At 38.2% G+C, this 20445-nt stretch overlaps 2 protein-coding genes across 14 annotated transcripts in view; both read left to right on the top strand.

Annotated features, from left to right (window-relative positions):
- The window catches only part of LOC129764714 (supervillin), a 776186-nt gene that overhangs the window by 621628 nt on the left and 134113 nt on the right, over positions 1-20445 (top strand). The window lies entirely within an intron of this gene.
- Positions 12236-14082, top strand: LOC129764716 (chitinase-3-like protein 1). 2 transcript variants are annotated; one of them, XM_055764113.1, is made up of 4 exons: positions 12236-12563; positions 12625-13100; positions 13155-13693; positions 13756-14082. In XM_055764113.1, exons 1-4 carry the CDS (start codon positions 12284-12286, stop codon positions 14060-14062), a joined length of 1602 nt encoding a protein of 533 aa, XP_055620088.1. In that variant the 5' UTR covers positions 12236-12283; the 3' UTR covers positions 14063-14082. The 2 variants fall into 2 exon arrangements, with proteins under 2 accessions (XP_055620088.1, XP_055620089.1); XM_055764114.1 differs by having other exon boundaries at positions 13767-14082.

A 20445-nucleotide genomic window follows, 5' to 3' on the forward strand; every position in this document is an offset into this window, starting at 1 on the left:
GAGTTTTCATTCCAACTTGGGAAGTTTCGGTCGTCTTTCTGGGGAGTGAAGGAAAAGAAGTAAATTTTCTTTTCCTGACGGCACCCTGCGATGTACCGGAACTTCCTGCATTGGGAGCGTCAGCAACAGGCTCGTCGTTCTGCAGAATGGAGTAGGGATTGTCCTGAGTCGTTGGAACGGAACTCTTAAGCATTTCTGCATAAGTCCGCTTGGAACGTTCCTTTAAGGAACGCTTGATTTTTTCCCCTCGTTGTTTGTACACCGGGCATTGAATAATATCATGAGGAGTCCCGCCGCAATGAAGACACTTGTGCTCTTTCGCGCAAGGATTCTCATCATGGCTCTCTCCACAATCTGCGCAACGTTTTTTATTGCAACAATAGGCGGCCGTGTGACCGAGTTGCATACATTTGTTGCATTTCATTACCCGGGGTACAAACAACCGAACAGGTAAACGAAGTGCACCTATTGCAACGTAGTTTGGAAGGGCGGAACCCTCAAAAGTCACACGAAAAGAGTTTGTCCGATTGAGAACCCTTTTGTCATTTTTTTGTGACACAGATTTCAGTCGATCGCATGCAAGAATCTTCACAGTTTTTAGTGAAGAGTTCTTGAAGCGACCGACACCATCGATAATCTCTTTTCGAGTCAAACCCTTTTCGGTTATTACGCCGTCTATTTCGACGTTGCAACAGGGCACGTATACGCGATACTCAATCGCAAAGAGGTCGCAGCGCGTGATTTCGTTCGCTTGGGTCCTGCTTGAGACGACAACTCGTAGTTTGTCTGGCCCCATCCGTGTAATCTCGGTAACTGCAGAAAACTTCTGAGTAAGTTCCTTCGAGATACGAATGACATTGAGAGGTTTAGATTTTCGTCTAAAGTATACAATGAATGGGCCTTTGGAGCCTTCATGGTATTCTTTTGGACGGAAATCCTGTTTTTCGTCAATGTCCTCATCTTCGGAACTTCCAACTTCATATACAGAAGTTTCTTCCTCAACTTCAGCTTCATCTTCCTGCTCTTCAGGAGGAGGATCGGTATCGGAAATATTCAATAGCGTCGATGGGGGATCCTTCCCGCCCTCAGCCATATCAAAAAAATCGGTCAACTGTTCGATATGAACATAATATAATGATAATCAAAATAAATAAATAAGTGAAAAAAATATTTTTTATAGGGTTATGATGCGAATATTAAATTCAATTTATTTTATGTTAAATAAAATGATAAAATGAAAAAAAAATTCCAATAAAAGTTCAACGGTATATAAGAAATAATGATCACCCCTAATGCCAACGTTTGCCGATTTGGTTAACACAAAGTTGAACAATGGTGTAAATCGTGCACAGAAGGTAGAAGGAATGATAGGGAAACAAAAGAAAAATAAATTTCTACTTGCCGCGGCTGTGTGGCGTGTGTGATGAATGTGTCCGATTTGGATCCTCAGCGCGCACCACTTTAAACTTCGCTCCACTCGCAAGCGCAACCGGTGAAAAAGAACACTATTATTCGATGTGAAAAAAACACCTTTGTTGGATCGATTAAAAACTTGTCCGATCTGCTTGCGAGTTGGAATTAAAATTCGCTTTGGGTTGAATAAACACTCAGAAAGTAAAAATTATAAAACAAAATTACCTTTTCCATTTCAAATATGTTTTCTCTATATTAAAGTAACATGTTTTTACTGATGAGAAAAATTGATAATTGTGTACCTTATATTACATTGGTGAGTTTTTTTTTCTTCATTTCATCCATACATAACACAGGAGGCATCTAGTCTAGGGTCACAGAGGGCGGTTTCCCTCATATCTCATTCCACTTCGGCATCTTCTATCTGATCCGCACCACTCAACGACTGTTTACCATATTTCTGTTATCATCACTCGATAAACACTGATGGATTGAACAAACAATACCCAACAACCAAACAAAATTGCCCTTTTCAGGGCCACCAAATCATTACCAAAGAGTTTAACGATGTAATTCTTCAAACATATCCAAAATCAACAGATAGCCTAATGGAATCCTACGTGAACTATGCGGTCGTGTCTCGGACACAACCCTCCTGTGAGTTTTTTTGTGCGCATTCTATCCCATATATAATCAAACCAAAGTTTTCCAAAAAGTAACCAGAACACCATGGACAAAAACAGACTGCTAAAGGCAAAAGGTAACGACGGTCGAAAAAAAGAAGCAGAAAAACAACAGATACACCGCCGCGGAACTTCTCTCACACAATTTCGCGTTTTGCATGCGATCCGCGTCCATAAATTAGCTCTACCTCTATCTCGCACCGCCACCGCTGCCACCTTCGGTTATGCGATTCGTTCGACAATGTGTCCGCATGCATTAAATCCTGAACCATTTATTTTTTGTTTTGTTTTGTTCTGCTTTGTTTGTTGTACTTGTGGGTTATACTTCGGCGGAAATTCCACTGCTAAGCCGTCAACAGAGCTTTGCGTGAATTTACGCTAATGTCCGATAATGACCGTCAGCGCTGTGATTTGTACGCGCGTTCAGTTCGCGTAATTTGATTTTGATTTGGTCGCCTTCGAAACTTCGGTTCTGTGCGGCGGCTCGACGCGACGCTAGTCTCTAATTTGTGCACGTGTGCTGTGTATAACGGAACAACCAGCTGTTGAATACTGACACATAAAATAACAGCCAATGTTGGAATAGATTGAGGAATTATGATTAGGAAACTTATTTGGCACAAATGGTTTAAGAAAATTTGACGATTTAAACTAATTAAAAATTTGGTTCCACATGCCCTGTTTCAAAATTATATTGTTATGCTTTCGAGTATTCGGTAAATAGAATTATTTGTTGTTTTCGTTTCAAATTAATGGCAATCAGTACTTCGAACAGAATATTCTGCTGACAAGTTCGTCTCGAAACAACAATTGGTTTTACGTGGTATATTTTCACTTATCATATGTTTAAATATTTTTTTTTGCTTTCGTATGAATAGGAGCTTCAGATTCTTGACTGGTCGGCTTGTTTGCCAGATCGAAACCCTGTAAAGAACTTATGAGGAGTGATCGTACGAATAATAGATGCAGCCAGAGATGCCAACCTTCCTGATTTTTCAGGATTTCCCAGACTTTTTGGCACGCTCCCTGATATTCTGACAACAAACACTCATTTTTCCCTGATTTTTATAAAATGATCCTGATTTTTCCTGATTTTTTACTTTTTGCTAAATCAGAAAAAAAATCCACATAAATATACTGGGAGTTTTACTGGTTGTTTATGAGAACTGTCGTAATAGTCTACATTAAAAAGCTTTCCGGTCCGCTCTTATATAATGCTTGCTCTTTCTTTCGATTATACTCTATCTGTTCGCATTTTCGAAGGTACAGTGTCGACATTTTTTAAATTTTGAAGTTAACATGAAAAAAATATAATCTATAAGAATCATATGCCCGAATATTCTCGCAATTCAATCTCAATAAAACGAAGATTAGAAACAGAATAGGAACGGAAACGGTGAAAGAAATATTAGCGACCAAAAATTATGTACAGTTAAATAAAAACGATACAGGTTTCATTACATTTTCGCAGCAAATAACATCCAAGTATAACATCTTTTTTTTATTAAACTGTAATTATTAATAAGAAGTGTTTTATTTCTTGAAGAATATATATTAAATTGTTTGTAAAGCAAGAAGTTGCAAGAATGATCCGTGAGACATGACATATTAATTAGCAGGTTCACTACATATGTTTAAAATTTCCGTTCATGTGCATCAGTTGAAACATGGTTACGTAAATCGTTACGACTTGTGCGTTTAATCTATGCGTCGATTTTTTTTAAAGCAAATCGTGACGGGTGATGAAAACGGGTCATTTGAAACTATCCGACTGACCCGGTCTTCACCTGAAAAAAATTATGATCTGGTTCAGGTGGTATTGGAGAGGAATTCTGTATTGTGAGCTTCTACCAAGCAACCAGTCGATACATTCCCACAAATACTGCTCGCAACTGGACAAATTAGCTTCCATAATTAGTTAATGTTTAGAATTGTTAGACTACCTGAAAGATTTCAGAACTTCCTGAATTGATTGCAAAACAACACTGTGCATATAAAATTCAAAAATAATACTTTTGTTTTCTCAAAAATGGGTACGAACTTTCCGGACAACCCAATATGAGCTATCCTGATTTTCCCTGATTTTTTTTTCATTCTCCCCGATTTTTCGAAAAAATAGTTGGCAACCCTGGATGCAGCTTACAAGCAGTATGAGAAATTCGAAGAGCTTAAACGAGCAGTATCCGCTGCGTAGAACGATCAAACAGTTCTCGGAATTTATTCAGGAAATGAAAAATACGAGATTATACACCAATATCGATATTGTCCCCTTCGAAGTACTTCCCATCGACTGCAACGCACTTATGCCAGCGCTTGATCCAATCCATTTATTATGTTCGATTTGCGGTATGGCCATCAGCGCCATCTTCGATTTTTCCATTCTCTCATCTTGCTATTAGGCTCATTTAGCAATTCAGCTGTAACAGAGCCGAATTCATCTTGTACATTTTGTCTCATGTTGTATATTACACAGTAGCCATTTAGGCGTAAGAGTATTCCTGTTCTATCGATACACAACACACGTCGCCTTTTTCGGCGTAAGAATTTTCCTATTGTTCGAATGTTCACAGTTGGACTATACACACAGCGGGACTGTTGATATGAGGCTTCCATTGTTGTGTTATAAATAGCACCAATTACCGATGCAGCAGATCGCATGTGGAGTGAGAGGCTTCAATCACCATTACATGATGATAACACACAAAGATGGTCAGTTGAGGGCCCAGAGTTATGAGCTCATGACTGTTCGCTTAGTAGCGGACACGAAACCAATTAGGCTACGAAGATCCCCTAGAATGTTAATGACAGATGCGCCAATCTACAAAAAAAAAATGAAAAATAGAAACGGGTGACTGAGAGACCTTTTTGATCAAGGTAGTACACTACAACATGGCTCAGCTTGATCGAAACCACCCCGAATAAGTTATTTGAACAGATTGAGATCTACAGATGACCTTAGAATTGAAAACTTATTATAATTTATGTGAAATTGACGTTAATTTTGTAAAGAAGTGAGAGTTTTTCCATCTGGTTCTACACTCTGTCCAACTTTTATAAAACCACCCTGATTCTATTTCGTTGCAACACAAACAGTTAGAATTTCAACAAGATACATTCATACATTGTTGAATGTTTAGAATAAAGTATATTTAACGTCAAATTCGTTCAAAAGAGTTGTTTGTTTACTTATTGTGCTTAAATATGATAATTTCAGCTATCCAGTTTCTATAAGACTATTTCAAAATTCATGAGTATTCATTTGAATTGAAATATTGCTTTATTTGCATAATCGGTTTTGACGTACTCTAGGCTGTTCTAGTTATTTCCCGCTCATCCCGGTCAGAGAGCTTCGATTTACGTGGATCTCTCTCTCCTTCTTACCGTATCCTTGAGGATTTGTCAAACCATTGAGCACTAGGCGTAGTGGGGGCAAACTGGTCATGGGGGGCAAAGTGGTCACCTGCTTGTTTGGTAGTATAACTATTGACTATAGATGCCGTATTGATAATCACCTTATGTTTGAAGAATTTAATGACTTTTGAGTCACCCTGTACTTCAGTAGAGCTGTCGCATGTCAAAATACAAATAAAAACAGAAATTACTCTCTCGATAGCCATTCGGCCGTAGTTTTATGCGCATGGTATTTCAGGAATTTCTCGTGAAATTTAGTTTATTCAATCTGATATGTTGGACAAACCATCAGTTTGGACGACTGTTCACATATTCTAGGAGAGGTGAACAGATATTTCGTTTAATCTCAGTGATTAATTAGCATAGAAGTTATTTTCATGTTTGGGGCAAAGTGGTCATAGGTGAATAACATCTTACAATGTTCTGTTTACTAAAGCTGATATATCTCATCACATTCTGCTCTTCAAGAAGATCCTTTTGTGGCTTTGACCCTGGATGAATATGCCACTCCAGCTAAACCAAGCCTCATTATGCGGAACGTTATATGTTTCTTACTACGCTTTTCTATGCGAGAGAAAATTTAAATTGAGACTCTAGGTGAATAGGCCAAGCTTATTTCATGCATGTACCTACTATAACAAATATGATTTGAAAAAATTTGGACGAAAAAAACGCATAAATCTATCCCATTTAGCTTGATATGGGCGGGTGACCAATTTGCCCCCACTAGGTGACCACTTTACCTTCAAGCAAAAAAAACGTTCGATTTTCACCTTTTTTTCTAATGGGAAAAGCATACTATTTTGTTTTTTTTTTTATAGTAAAAGCCGTTTTTTATCTTGAAGAACAATGAGTTGAACTATAATATTCTTCGAGAAACGGGAATTAAATCAATATGTGGGCGCCGGAAATGGGCGTATTCCTTAGGGTGACCACTATGCCCCCACTTCCCCTACTTGATGGGATCGTCCAATCCGTCGAGAAATATCTCTGATACCAACTTTTTCTTAGTGAAATGCATCGATTTGTCTGTCTTCGGCATTTTCCAGATTTATTGATCAAAACAACTAAAACAACGGAAAAATGTAACTGGCCTTATAGAAGCTGCACCCTTGAAAAATACAAAACCTTTGGTTCACGCTCAGCGTTTGCACACACACATATGAAAATCATGCAGTGCATGCTAGTCACCAATACCAATACACTAGCATATAAGTTGAAGTATTGTTTGTTTACAATGGCACAAAGCAGCAAAATCATCACCTGGTCTTATAGAAGTTGGATAGAGTGTATACTTATAAAACACTGGCATTTTTGTTTTATGAATGTCTATAGCTATGAAAGAGAGGTTCGAACAACACCATGTAGAATCATTCATCCGCTGTCCAGACATTTTTAGATATTTGAAGATATGACTTGAAACACTGTGCTTATGGATTGGTACCTTACTTACATACTTGCTTATTGTTGCTGTGCTCCACACTGGGAGCACAGTGCCTTCGTTGGAAGCTCCCATCCTGGACGATCCGCATCTCTTGCCTTGACTCGTGCCGATTCCGGCACTGCGTTCCATGACGCGTTCGTAGTCCATGATGTCAGAACCTATCTTCGCGTTGAAGTCGCCCATCAGAATCTTGATGTCACCTTTCGAAATCTTGTACACGACGGTATTTAGCTGGCTGTAGTAGCTCTCGTTGTCCAGTGGCTCGACAGCGTTGGTTGGCGCGTAACTCTGGATTGTTGTAAGGTTTCGTATCCGTGCTCTGAATCTGGCTACGGTCAACCTGCTGCTTATAGGCTCCCACTTCAAGAGTGCCGCGTGGGCCCGCACGCTGAGCAGGAAGCCAACTTCATGGTGGTGTGGAGAGTTGTCACCACGTATGCCAGAGTACAGTAGTACCTGTCCCGAAGGTAGCCAGTGCTCTCCAAAGTTTGACCAACGGACTTCACTCAACCCCCTGGATCTCGAGCTTCATGCGCCTCGCCTCGCTGGCTAGTTGGGTTAGCTTACCCTGCTTCGTGTCCCTTGTTTCATGCTAAAAATTGTTGCCGTTAAATCAGTCCGTGTTCTTCTAACTTGGGTTTTCGTAATAGATTGTGGATTTCGGGTGCGGTGGGTTATTAGCCAAAAGACTTTTTCCTCCGCGACGGGTTTGCCTTCTTAGCTATAGCTTCGGAGGAAAAGCATTTCATATTCAGCCGCTGGATGCCAGACAGACGGAAATATATACCTACGAATCAGACGCGCTTCAATATCTTATGCATATGCGAACGTTTAACGGTTAATGTGAACAGCCTAGTGAACACCTAGTGAACAGATAACATTCTTCTCTAATGTTGATGTCACACAAATAGGTTTTGCTACATAGTTACATACAAAAGATGAATGAAAAATAAAGCAAACAGCGGTGCAATTTTGTTCGGTAGATAACAAATTGACTAAAAACTAACAAAAACGGGGTTAGAACTATATTATACATTATACTCAATGAATATTTTATACAGGATGGCCTCGATTATATAAAGTCCCCAATTTTATTTAACATCATGAAAAAAAAGTTTTGTGTTTTTGTGTTTTTAGAATTTAAAAGCAGAAATGAATGTTTTATCCATCCCCTTAAAGCCAGGGAATACATTTCTTATATTAAAAAAATATAAAAAGGTCTGTGCTGAAGGACCCGAACGGAAGCTTGACGTAGAACTGCAATTTTCCAGATTATTTTCTTGAATTTAGTTCTCCTAATTGTTCAGAAATTCGTATACTAAAAAATATTTTAAATGATGGCCCTGAAAAGAGCCATTTGTTACATGAGTTGGCTCAAACGGGTTGTAAGTGTTGAAGTGGTAGAAAGATTCCGGAACCATCAGGCTAAGAAAAATTGCCAAAAAAAAATTGTGGATTTGGGAAAGTGAAGTTATCCCGCACCACTTTCCGAAAATTTGTATTTCCAAGGATCAAGGTCGTAACCCGCTAAAATATCACGAATACATACCTTAAAAGTATATCACTCAAAATTCCTCTTCCAAAATCATCTCCGTTCCATTGATTATCTGTAGCTGACAAATACGCATAAAACGCATCGATTCCTTTTGTCTGAAAAATAAAATTTGGTTTTAATGAAGAAAAACCATAACATGTAATTTAACGCCTGATTAAAATGCAAAAATGTTACTTAATGTGTTGTGATGGAGTATAAGCGACCTATGTTATCAACATACCTAGCCAAATATTTTAATGTTTGATTGTTTAACTATTTTCATTATTTGAATCTTAGACCAAAAAAATGTTGGATAAATTCCCCTATCAATGGCGTATTGTATGTCATATATCGCCACAACAATGCTGCATAAAATGTGTTTGAAATTTCTTAAACTTTCATTACATGTCTTTTTTTCAACTTTGTGCGTGAAAATCACGATTTTTACTCCACTTTACTCCAATGTTAACGTCGAAAATGTTACATTTTTCATAACATTGTTTTTTCACACTATATAATCAAATCATATACAGGGTTTTCCATTTCGGGCTTCCGAAAGTATACAGCCCTGCGCTGACAACCGTTTGACATAGCTGTCAACCAAAGCGTCATATCGTTAGTTGAATGTCTGCCATTTTACAATATGGATCGTTTTAGCATCGCACAACGTGTTAATTTTGTTAAATTATGCTATAAAAATGATGAAAAAACGGCAAATGTTTTTCGAGCATTACGGACGGATTTTGGTCGTCATGGACGGCCTACAGAGCACACAATCGCTGATGTAGTGCGTAAATTCGAACAAACTGGATCCGTAGCGGATATTGTGAAACCTGTGCATCATCGTAATGTGCGTTCGGCCGAAAAAATTGCTGCTGTTGCTCCAGTGTGGAGGATGACCCGAATGTTTCGATTCCACGGCGTGCACCGCAATTGGGCTTGTCAAACACATCATTGTGGCGAATTTTGCATTTGAACTTGCACCTACATCCATATAAAGTCCAACTGGTACAAAAATTAGAGCGTGGTGACCATGGAATACGTCGGGCATACGTCGATTGGGTGAACGAACAACATCAGCAAAATGCTGAATTTTCGCATCAAATTTTCTTCAGCGATGAGGCACATTTCGAGCTCGGTGGCTATGTGAACACCCAAAATTTCCGTATATGGGGCTCAGAAAATCCACGCGTGATTGTTGAGAGGCATCCGCCAAAAGTCACTCTTTGGTGCTCATTATGGTCTGGTGGAGTCATCGGGACATATTCCTTTGAAAATGAGGACGGCGAGACGGTAACTGTGAATGGTGAGCGCTATGGCCGCATGTTAACCGATTTTTTCTTGCCACAAATTGAAGATATGGATACGGATGACATGTGGTTTCAGCAGGACGGCGCCACGTGCCACACAACACGACCGAACATGGCCATATTGCGAACGAAATTTGCATAATTTCGCGTTTTGGTGATGCCAATTGGCCGTCCAGATCATGTGATTTGAACCCGCTAGACTTTTGTTTTGTGGGGTTATGCGAAAGACCGTGTCTATGCCAACTCTTCGCAAACTCTTGAACATTTGAAAGACAACATTCGTGAAGTTATGACCGAGATACCGCCCCATATGTGCCGAAAAGTCATCGAAAATTACCTGTTCCGAATCAAGGTGTGCGAGGAAGCCCTAGGTGGACATTTGAATGATGTTGTAGTTCACACATAATGGCATAAACCAAACTTTAATTTGAAATAAAAGTTTCATCGAAATTCGAATTCTAAGTGTGTTTTATTTCAATTTACTTTCGGAATTTAAAGTTGGAAAACACTGTATAATCATTATATATAATTCGATTATATACAATTTCAGACGAGTCCGATCTGTATTACTACCAAAACTCGTCATTATAATATAAAATTGTTATCAGACATAATTCACATATATTATTCATGATTCACTTGCAAAAAACATGTTACTCTATTTCATGGAACACTTATACGGAACTTAATACGGAAAAGTTAATTTTCATTCATAATTTTTATTCACTATGTGCGTTATTGGACTTACGGTTTTAGCTTCACACAAATGAAACGCGAATTTCAAATAAACTAACAATATCGTCTACGATAGCAATGTATAATATACGCGAATTCATTTTTTTCCGAATTTTCCTATTTTTCTTCAACATTATCTTCAAATTTTCCTATTTTTCTCGTCGTGTTATTTTCCCTTCGGGGGGAAACGAACACAAAATAAAATAGAAACAGCTCAGATCGGACGATCCGTTCTCGAGTTTTACGCTTAGCAACAAATTGGCGATTCAACGAGAAAAGTGTCACCCATACAGTGATCGTTCATTAATTAGGAGGAGGCCGCGATTATCATGCGAGGATTTATTGAAAACGGCATTACATCGTTTCGTTTCATAAAAATGAAACGAAATGGAATATTAATAATCTTCTTGACTCATATTCATAATTCTCAATGACTCAATTCCTTTTATGATAGATTGAGCAGTAGAACCAATACGAGTTGATTGTGATAGTCTGCAAACGAGCATTATTTCACCGAAAAAGTTACTGCTCTCGAAGCCTAATAATAAGAATAAGAAAATGGAAAGAAATCACAATACCATAGCTATTCTTTAAAAATAAAGCATCTTCATGATTTCATGTGTATTTTACCTCAAAATATCATGAGTATTTTCAACTTGTTTTTTTGTTTCTTCTCCATAAATTTCATATTCAATGTAATCAATGACGATATAATTTTTTTGTTTACTCATTCACATATAATTCATCTACCATTCCACCCTGTTATGTGTCCCACTGATATTCATTAATCATTTTCAGTTAGACAGTTGAACTTCCTGCCAGAAGCTTATTGTCTTTCTTTGTTCGTTACAAACCATTTGAAGGTTATGAGTACATACAACAAACGACCCTTTTTCAGGGCTACTATTTTGAGTTTCAAAAGAGTTAAATTAAGAGATTTCTGAACAATGAAAAGAATTACATTTCAAATAACCAAGTGTTCTGAACGATCACAGTTCTACGTCAAACTTCCGTCCGTGTCCCTAGGCTCAGAACCTTCTACTTTTTATTTATGTGGATCAGGGGATTTGATTTTCTGTTTCATTCGTGTATGTATAAGGTTACATTTGGGAAAGAGTTCCATTCGGTTAAACGACATTCGGGTAAATATCTTGTAACCAGTATCGCTTGCATCATTGTATATTTAGTGAGGCAAGCTCAAAATTACGAAAAAAAATTTCGGCTAGTACGGTAATCGAATCCAAAGCAGCTTCCGGCATGATAAGTTTGATGCAAGACTTGGGTAAGAGAATCAAGAAAAACTCGTATCGTTGGCTGGGAAAAGTGCATATTTACTAATAATAAATATTTCTTTGTGACTAAAAAAAAAACAATGGTTACGAGCCTTTTTTTTACCCTGTAAGGGTTATTATTACACAGCAAATGCACAAAAACATTCCGCAAAAAATTCAAAGCGCATTTTAAATCAACCCGTACAAATGTTAAACAAACTTCGACTATCGGATCCTACATTCTAACAATACTTGAGCTGTTTTAATGTTTACTATCCACTAATTTCCGTTCGAAATTAGAAGTGCTGAAAAGACGTGACCAGTGTCTATTCGTTGCTCAATGATAACCATGCAACCGATTACAAAATTATCGCTCATAATTGTTATAAAGGCCACGTTCACCGGGCCTCCGTAGTTTATATGATTTTGAACGTTGTAGAACTAGCTTGGAGTTGCTGATGGTGTCATAGAATTCGAAGAAAATGAAAGCAGTGCCCAAATACTCGGCACTCTCGAGATTGCTGCTTTTGCTAGGTTTGTTGGTGTTCAGCAGTGTCGTCGCGCGATCCATCAAGATTTATTCCTCCGAAGAGGATTATTCCGCTGGCTACCAGCCGAAGATTGTGTGCTACATATCGGCCGGCAACGAACAGTACGATTACAACAGCTTGCGACCGGGCTTGTGTACCCATTTCATACTGATCGATCTGATCGGGCTGAACAGTGAGGGGAAGTTACTGCTTTTCCAGAAATCCAGTCGGGGTGAGTGAAGACGTTTTCGCTGGAATAATTGAATTAAATCTGATTCGGGGAAGTTTTGCAGCGCTTAAATACTTCCTCGATCTGCGGAACCGCTTCAAACATGTTGGTGATCCCGCTCGCTTCATCCTGGCGGTCGGAGGTGTTGGTCAGAAGTCGTCACATTTCTCCCGGGCGCTGAGTTACGATCCGAGCAGGAACACTGCGGTGGATAACATCGTGGCCTTCCTAACGAAGCACCGTTTCGACGGGGTTGATATAGCCTGGTTCTACCCGGGTCAGTACGGAGGCCGCAAGTGCGATAAGCTGACACTGGTGCTGTTCCTCCGGGCGCTGCAGTCGCGGCTGCAAACGTACGACGCAAGTTTGTCGCTAACGGTTGGCGTGGATCCGCGGGATTTGGAAATCAGTTACGATGTGGCGAAGATTGATAAGTACATAGACTTTGTTAACATCTTAACTGGTGATTACCACGATCCACAGAAACCGTCACATATTTCTCCACTGCTACCGGGTGATGGGAAAGATCGACTGAATATCGTAAGTTCATGCATCGTAGGAATTCAAGCTAATGGTAATGATTCACTCCCGTAGCAAAACAGTATTAAAAGTTATATCAAGGCCGGGCTGAATCCGCAGAAAACGGTTATTCTACTCTCAAACTATGGTTACCTTTACGAGCAGCGATTATGTTCAAAAACAGGCAAATTTGTTCTGAAAAACGTCCAGCGACTCACCAAGCTGGGCGCCCGGGAGTTGATTGAGCGAGAAAATTTCCACATCTCATGGGACGATTCTAGGCAGGTACCATACGCGACCCTGGTTGACGGGAGTGGCAAAAAGTGGATCACCTTTAACAGTGTAGAATCGCATCGCCGCAAGGCGGAATTCACCCTGCTGAACCAACTCGGAGGAGTCGGTTCGTTTACGCTGGATCAGGATGATTACGAGGGATATGCGAGCAGCGGATCTTACCCGATGCTTTGGGCGATTGTTGACGTTATACGACCCGAAGCAAGAGCTGCCAGCTACAATCCAGCGGCGGCGTACAATCCTATCGAGATTTGTCCCCACACGGGGAATATTTCACATCCGACCTGTTCCTACTGCTACTATGAATGTCAGGAAGGCGTGTAAGTATAGATCGATCGCTAGCCATGGGGAGTATGATGAACACTATTGTAAAATACTTTAGCCCTCCCGTAGAGCAATCTCCGACTGTCCCCTCCAGTTCTGCCCCGACGGATACATCTTCAACGAAGACACCAACGAATGCTACAGACCAACGGCGCCGTCGTCGCCGCCGCAACTGCCGTCTGATGGATTTGCTGAGGAAACCGATGGCACCGGAGAAGCCGACTCCAGCTCCGTCGAGCAGAAATCAACCACTGTTCCCAATGCTGAACAGACTCCTGCCGCCGAGCCTCCGGAATAGTCCGCCCGAGCCGCAACGTAGACCAGTTAATATGAATTTGTTTAATGTCAATGTTTATAGGAATTAAATTGTTTGAAAACAACCTAACTCTTACTCATCTCTTATCCCACCATCGGCTCGATGTGTAATCCGATCCAAAAAGAGCTAGACTTCCCCAAACCCACGATAGCTCGCTAGCTTTGGAATAATACGCTACGGATTATACTTCAACTGCTCCTGCTGCTACTCCGTTGTCAACAATAGTTACGCCTTCTGGTCGCACCAAATAATATCGCCTCTGAGTGCACGTGAAGCTTATTTCCGTATTATCCCGCTCCAAAGTTTGACGCAGTGAAAATCGATTTTCTCTCACCACCGCCACCCACACTCTGGGCTATTTCGGGGTCGATTCGGTCTGGCTGCGGATATCCTCGCCACTATTACACACACCCGGCTTTGGGAGAGGTGGGGGTAGTGCGCACCAACATATTTATGCTGTGGGTGGTGGAAATTAAAAATGCATCGCAAAAGAATGAAGCTCGTTTGGTCCGGGTGGAAAGTTATTCCATCACCATTGGGATGAATATTTAAAATGCTTCCGTGAGGGAGTGAGAAACGTGGGTGGGGATTTTCCAATGTCCAAGTTTCAAGCTGCTACTGTTGGTGTTCCTTAATGAATTCTTCGCTTTCGAAATAAGGGATTATACCGTCAACTCGACCCGGAGTAGCTTTGTCATTGGCGAGTGTTTGATGTAGGGAGTTTGGCTTGGTCCGGTGACCATTCAATCAAGATCAAGAGCGGGTTTTAATTTCGACAATAGGGTCTAACTAAATACCTTACATATTTCGCTATTGAATAAGTTAGTGTGTGTAAATATAACGTGTTATTTGTATAATGAAGCTTGTTAAAAAAAAGGCGAGAAATGAAAAAAAAAAATACAATTTTGCTAGGTGAATTTATATTATCATGCGAAAGATAAAAATTCGCATTGATTTTTGAGTGCTATTCTGAATATCTATTTAATATTTTTAATGTACGACTTACACATGCATCTAGTACGACTAGTGTCATACATGTATATGATGTACTACAAGCAACCAAAAAAAAACAAATGGCGGAAAATGTTCATGAAGTTATAATTATTTTTATAACCTCAGGAACACCCTTTTGTATACTTGACAATATTAATGTTTTTAGAAATCGAAATTATTCAATTTAATTTTGATGGGAGGGGAGGAATAAATATACAAAATGAGTCATGTTGATGGTTAAAAAAATTGCTCCGATGGAATTTGAACTGCGATTGTTTGGATGATAAATTTGCTTCCCTAAATCACCATATAACCACCAGACGTTGACACTGTACATACGACATCACGGATCTTGATATGTCAAATTCCCAATATGATGTGATATGGCCACAATTACGATCTAATATGATTTTCTGTTGAACGATTTTCCACAGCATGCAATACATTTTTTCACAGTATTACATTGATTCAGTCTATATGTTCATGCGACTAACCAACTGCATCAGCCTGATATGCATATATGATTTAGTATAGATCGATCTTACGATACTGTATATCATAAAACCGATGTTTGTTACACCGAATTTCGGCTTAATCTGTAGTGATAAATAAAATCGAGGTTTTCGCAGTTTATACACATTTTATGCACATAATGTATCCTTTGATCGACATTATATATGTTTATGATTCGATCTCACTTTATATGCGACTTAGAATATGCTAAGTTATGCGATCTGATGTTTGCTGGGTGTGTACTCTCAAACAAAACTAATTGTTTATTAGTGATGTCCCAATTTTTCAAATTATTTGTTTACCACCTAATCGATTATTTTTAACGATACGATTAATCGCTTTAAAATAACCATAAACCGCCAGATCTTTCTTTAATGAAATGATGTATTCTAATAACATGAATAATTAGATTAAAATAATGCTTTTTTCTAAAGTGAGGTGCTCAGAAGGAGTGTAACAGTGTAAGTGATTTGATCGATTTCTCTTTTTCAACTTAGTTAATAACACCATTCCAAAAACGTTCCAATTTCAGTTTGCTATAAAATCCGATAGATGAGGCTCTGATCTTCCACATTGTTAAATATAACTGGGAAAGTGTTTGCAGCTAAGTTATGACCAAAAGGGAGAGTCGATGTAGAGAAATCGATGATGTCACTTATACCGCTTTCAATTTGAGCTCCTCAATTATAATTGCAATATTTTAAGTTTTCACTATTCTTATGTTTCTTTAGATATATGAGATACTTACTCAACTAATCCTCAATGTCTTTATACCGTCGAATGAATGGTCAAATACTTACTTGAAAATCAGTGGGCAGACATAGGTTTCATTTATGATAAACAAGCATTTAAAAACAGGTATTTGAAACGTTGCACAGTGGGGCCATTCTGAAAAAAGACGGTCAAAAATCTTTTCTCGTCTTACCTTACATTTTAGAGCTTGGGTGTCTTCAGTAAAGTTGTTCAGAATGTTGATTCGGATAATTTGTCGGTTTCATATAAATTCTTACTAAGTTACAGTAAAAATTAAAAAACTAACTTTTTATACTTACGAAATAGTAAGGTTATGTCTTCAGCAACATTGTAGAACTATAAATATCATGAAACTTTACTGAAGATATATAGTACCTATCTATCAGTCCTTCAGAGATATAACTGCTTTTCTGGGGAGACTATCTCAAAACTAGTTTTTTAACTTAAGTTATGCCTAAATCACATTATATCAACTCAATATGTTCCACAAAGTTTTAGATAACATGAAAATACATAACATTGCTGAACACACTATTAGTGTTAAATGACACCATTGCGATGTACAGTGGTTACAAAGCAAAAATATGTCACGTTTATTCATTAAGTTTTTCAAAAATGTGCACGTTTGCGCATCAATACTCAAAGTCATTTTGTTCGTCAGGGATTGAAGTAAGAACTGCAAACTCGGAAACTCTCAGGAACATCACTTATTATACCAATTTTTACATTTACTCAATTTTACTCTGTTTTCTTCATACTTTATCTACTATTGATGTTTATTTGCATTATATTAATTTATAAATCAATTTCTGATTTTATCTCGCTATCAGATCTCAAATTTGAGTTATTTTGCAGTTGGTGGTAGCAATTGGTCCTTTTTCGATTTTCGTTTTCGCAAGCTGCCTATCAAAGGGTCGGATGTCATAAGCAAAAAACATCCTGATTACTGATCTCTCTGCAAGTTGAATTTAGAAGGTTTAGAATGTGTTATTACGCCTTCTTTGATGTGTGTGATTTTTTTCAGAATTTTAGCAGTGCTCCGCGGTACAAAAATATATATATATTTATAAAATTTTGATATTTCTTTAGAATTTTGAGACTCAATACTGGTTCAATTCAAAAATATTTAAAAGCACATACAAACATATTTAAATTTGAATTAAAACAGTACTATGTCTCAAAGTTAAAAAAAATATCAAAATTTTATTTATTTTGAATTAGAAATTAGTTTATAAATTAATATAATGCAAATAAACATCAATAGTAGATAGAGTATGAAGGTAACAGAGTAAAATTGAGTGAATTGCGCTGTAAAAATTGATATAATAATTGAGGTTCCCGAGAGTTCCCGAGTTCGAAAAGCAGTTTGCCGAATACTTCAAACCCTGATGAACAAAATGATGTTGAGTATCTTCAGTAAAGTTTCATGAAATTTTTAGTTCTACAATGTTGCTGAAAACAAAAGCTCTAAAATGTAAGGTAAGACGAGAAAAGATTTTTGACCGCCTTTCTTCAAAACGGCGGTTCAAACATTTTTATACTAGGGTTTCTCTTAGCAAACTACAATATATAGTTGGGATCGGTCCACAAATAGAGAAGTATGAACTGTCTGTAGTTGTCGTCACGTCACGAAAAGTATACGATCTATTCCAGCGTGAAAGACCGAAAATGGAATCCCACAATCAACGTAAATGTCAACGCTAACGTCATCGTCAACACGTAAACATACACGTCCTTACACAGGTACGCGCATATGCACACTTAGATGCAAATACATAGAGTTAAACAAAAGTGTCTGATAGCAAAATCAAATGCGTTCCCCCGGTAGTGAGCGCCGCCCGATGAGCATGGCTTGTGTGAGCCATTTATGGTAAGCGCCAGAGTGAATGTGTTGAATAATTACGAAGGAAAACCTTTTGGAGGTCGATTCAAAACCATCGCAGCTTTCTCCAAGTAACGGTATGCCGTGTACTAAAGGTAACAAAATTAAATTTATGTAGCTCATTTTTTTTAAAGACCATAGAAAATCAAAATTGGATAGTTTTGTAATTTTTCGCCATCTAAAATAATATTAAACTCATATCCCATACAGTTCAAAAATATTCATTTTTGTTTTTGAAGCAATGAAAAAACACAGAATGACGCTAAAAAATCCACAATATAACCAAATTGTTAGCGTTGTTAAACACTACACTCTGTCCAACTTCTATAAAACCACCCTGATTCTATTTCGTTGCAACACAAACAGTTAGAATTTCAACAAGATACATTCATACATTGTAGACTGCTTGGAATAAAGTATATTTAACGTCAATTCCGTTCAAAAGAGTTGTTTATTTATTTATTGGGCTTAAATATGATAATTCCAGCTGTCCAGTTTCTGTAAGACCACTTCAAAATTAATAAGTATTATCAATGAAAAATTCAAAACGATAGGCTGATTTACATGTCAATAATTGGTAACCTTGCCATTTCGACTAATAACCTTGAAAATTCGTGTTGGAATACTATTTACCAAATTCTTCTGAACGGATTTCTCGATATTTTTCATTTTTTCCGAAATTACGACCTTGAGTTCTTCAATCGTGGTGTGCCATTTTCCCTCAGTGTAGATTCTGCGTACAAGGATCCCCCCTAAGATTTTCAACAGGATTCAAGTCTGAAAAGCGAGCCGGCCAGTCCAAAAAATTAGGTTTTTGATCCTTAATCCATTGTATAGTTTACTTGCTGGTATGAATAGAAGCATTGCTGGAATGTGGTTTTTTCGTGTCGATATCCATGCAAAAACGGTAGGAGAGAGGATTCCAGAACATGTGTGTAATCCTTGAATGATGTGAAAGCTATTTTGAGCTTTCCGGTTGCGCAGAAAAATACTGTTCCTTCATCCGTAAATCACACCAATACCCGTTGAAACCACCCGGGCCATCCAAAATGAACTTGTGTTCGTCACTGAAGATTACCTATACATTGAAGATTTCTTCGTTATGGTATTTAGCAAAATGTATTCTTTTAACATTTTTTGTCACAACATACCATGTCCCACTGTAGGTTCATGTGAGCTTTGGCAAAACTCAGACGTCTTCCGAGGTGAGATGATGTAAGATGAGGAGTTTTAACCTTTTAAGTCCTCTTTATGAGATGATGTTTTACCAAAATTCGATGAATTGTCACCCGAGCAGTTAAGTAGTTGAAATATTGCTTTATTTGCACATGCGATTTTGAAGTATTCGAACCTGTTCTAGCTATTTCCCGCTTATCCCGGTCAGAAAGCTTCGATTTACGTGGACCTCTCTTCTTCTTACCGTATCTTTGAGGATTCGCCAAGTAATTGAGCACTGCTTGATTGGATTGTTCAATCCGACGACAAATTTCTCTGATACCAACATTTTCTTGGTGGAATGCATCGATTTGTCTCTCTTCTCTCTCCGCGAGGAAAAGTCCTCGGAATTTTCCAGATTTAATTGATCAAAAAAACTAAAACAACGGAATATGTAACTGGTCTTATAGAAACTTGACAGTTGAAAATACGAAAACATTCAGCGCTTGTACACATACATATGAAAATCATGCAGTGTATGGTAGTCACCATTACATACACACTAGAATATAAATTGAAGCATTGTTTGTTCACAATGACACAAAGCAGCAAGACCATCACCTGGTCGTATAGAAGTTGGACGGAGTGTATTTAAAATTCGGCGATAGTACCGTTCCAAAGATACACAGAGGGATTGGTTCAGGACCACCGGCCGGGCTAGGATCATCGTCCCCTGTTGGTTGGGCCCTTGGAAGGGGAGATTTCAGAGGAAAGTGGAATATATTCGGAATAATAAATAACATAGCAATTAGTATATAGCTTGCTAAAATATAGTGAAATTCATATTTAAAACACTTTTTTGATTTTGTGACGTGATAACCCTTTGTGGATCCTGTTTTTTTTTGCGTGGAGCGTGTTGTCACGTCACAAAATGAATACCGATATTCGCAAAGGTTCTTGCGAGCTTTTTTGTAAAACTGAATATATTGTAATATATGTTCATCTATTGTTGACGAAGTTCATTTGTATGTTTTGAAAGAGAACTGGACTATTGTCAACAGGTAAATTTTATCTTTCCAATAATTCCCAACGGATGATTGTTGTAGGAAATTTTATCAATTTTACTTTGACAGTGT

This window comes from Toxorhynchites rutilus, chromosome 2, assembly GCF_029784135.1.
Source record: "Toxorhynchites rutilus septentrionalis strain SRP chromosome 2, ASM2978413v1, whole genome shotgun sequence".
NCBI lineage: Eukaryota > Metazoa > Arthropoda > Insecta > Diptera > Culicidae > Toxorhynchites > Toxorhynchites rutilus.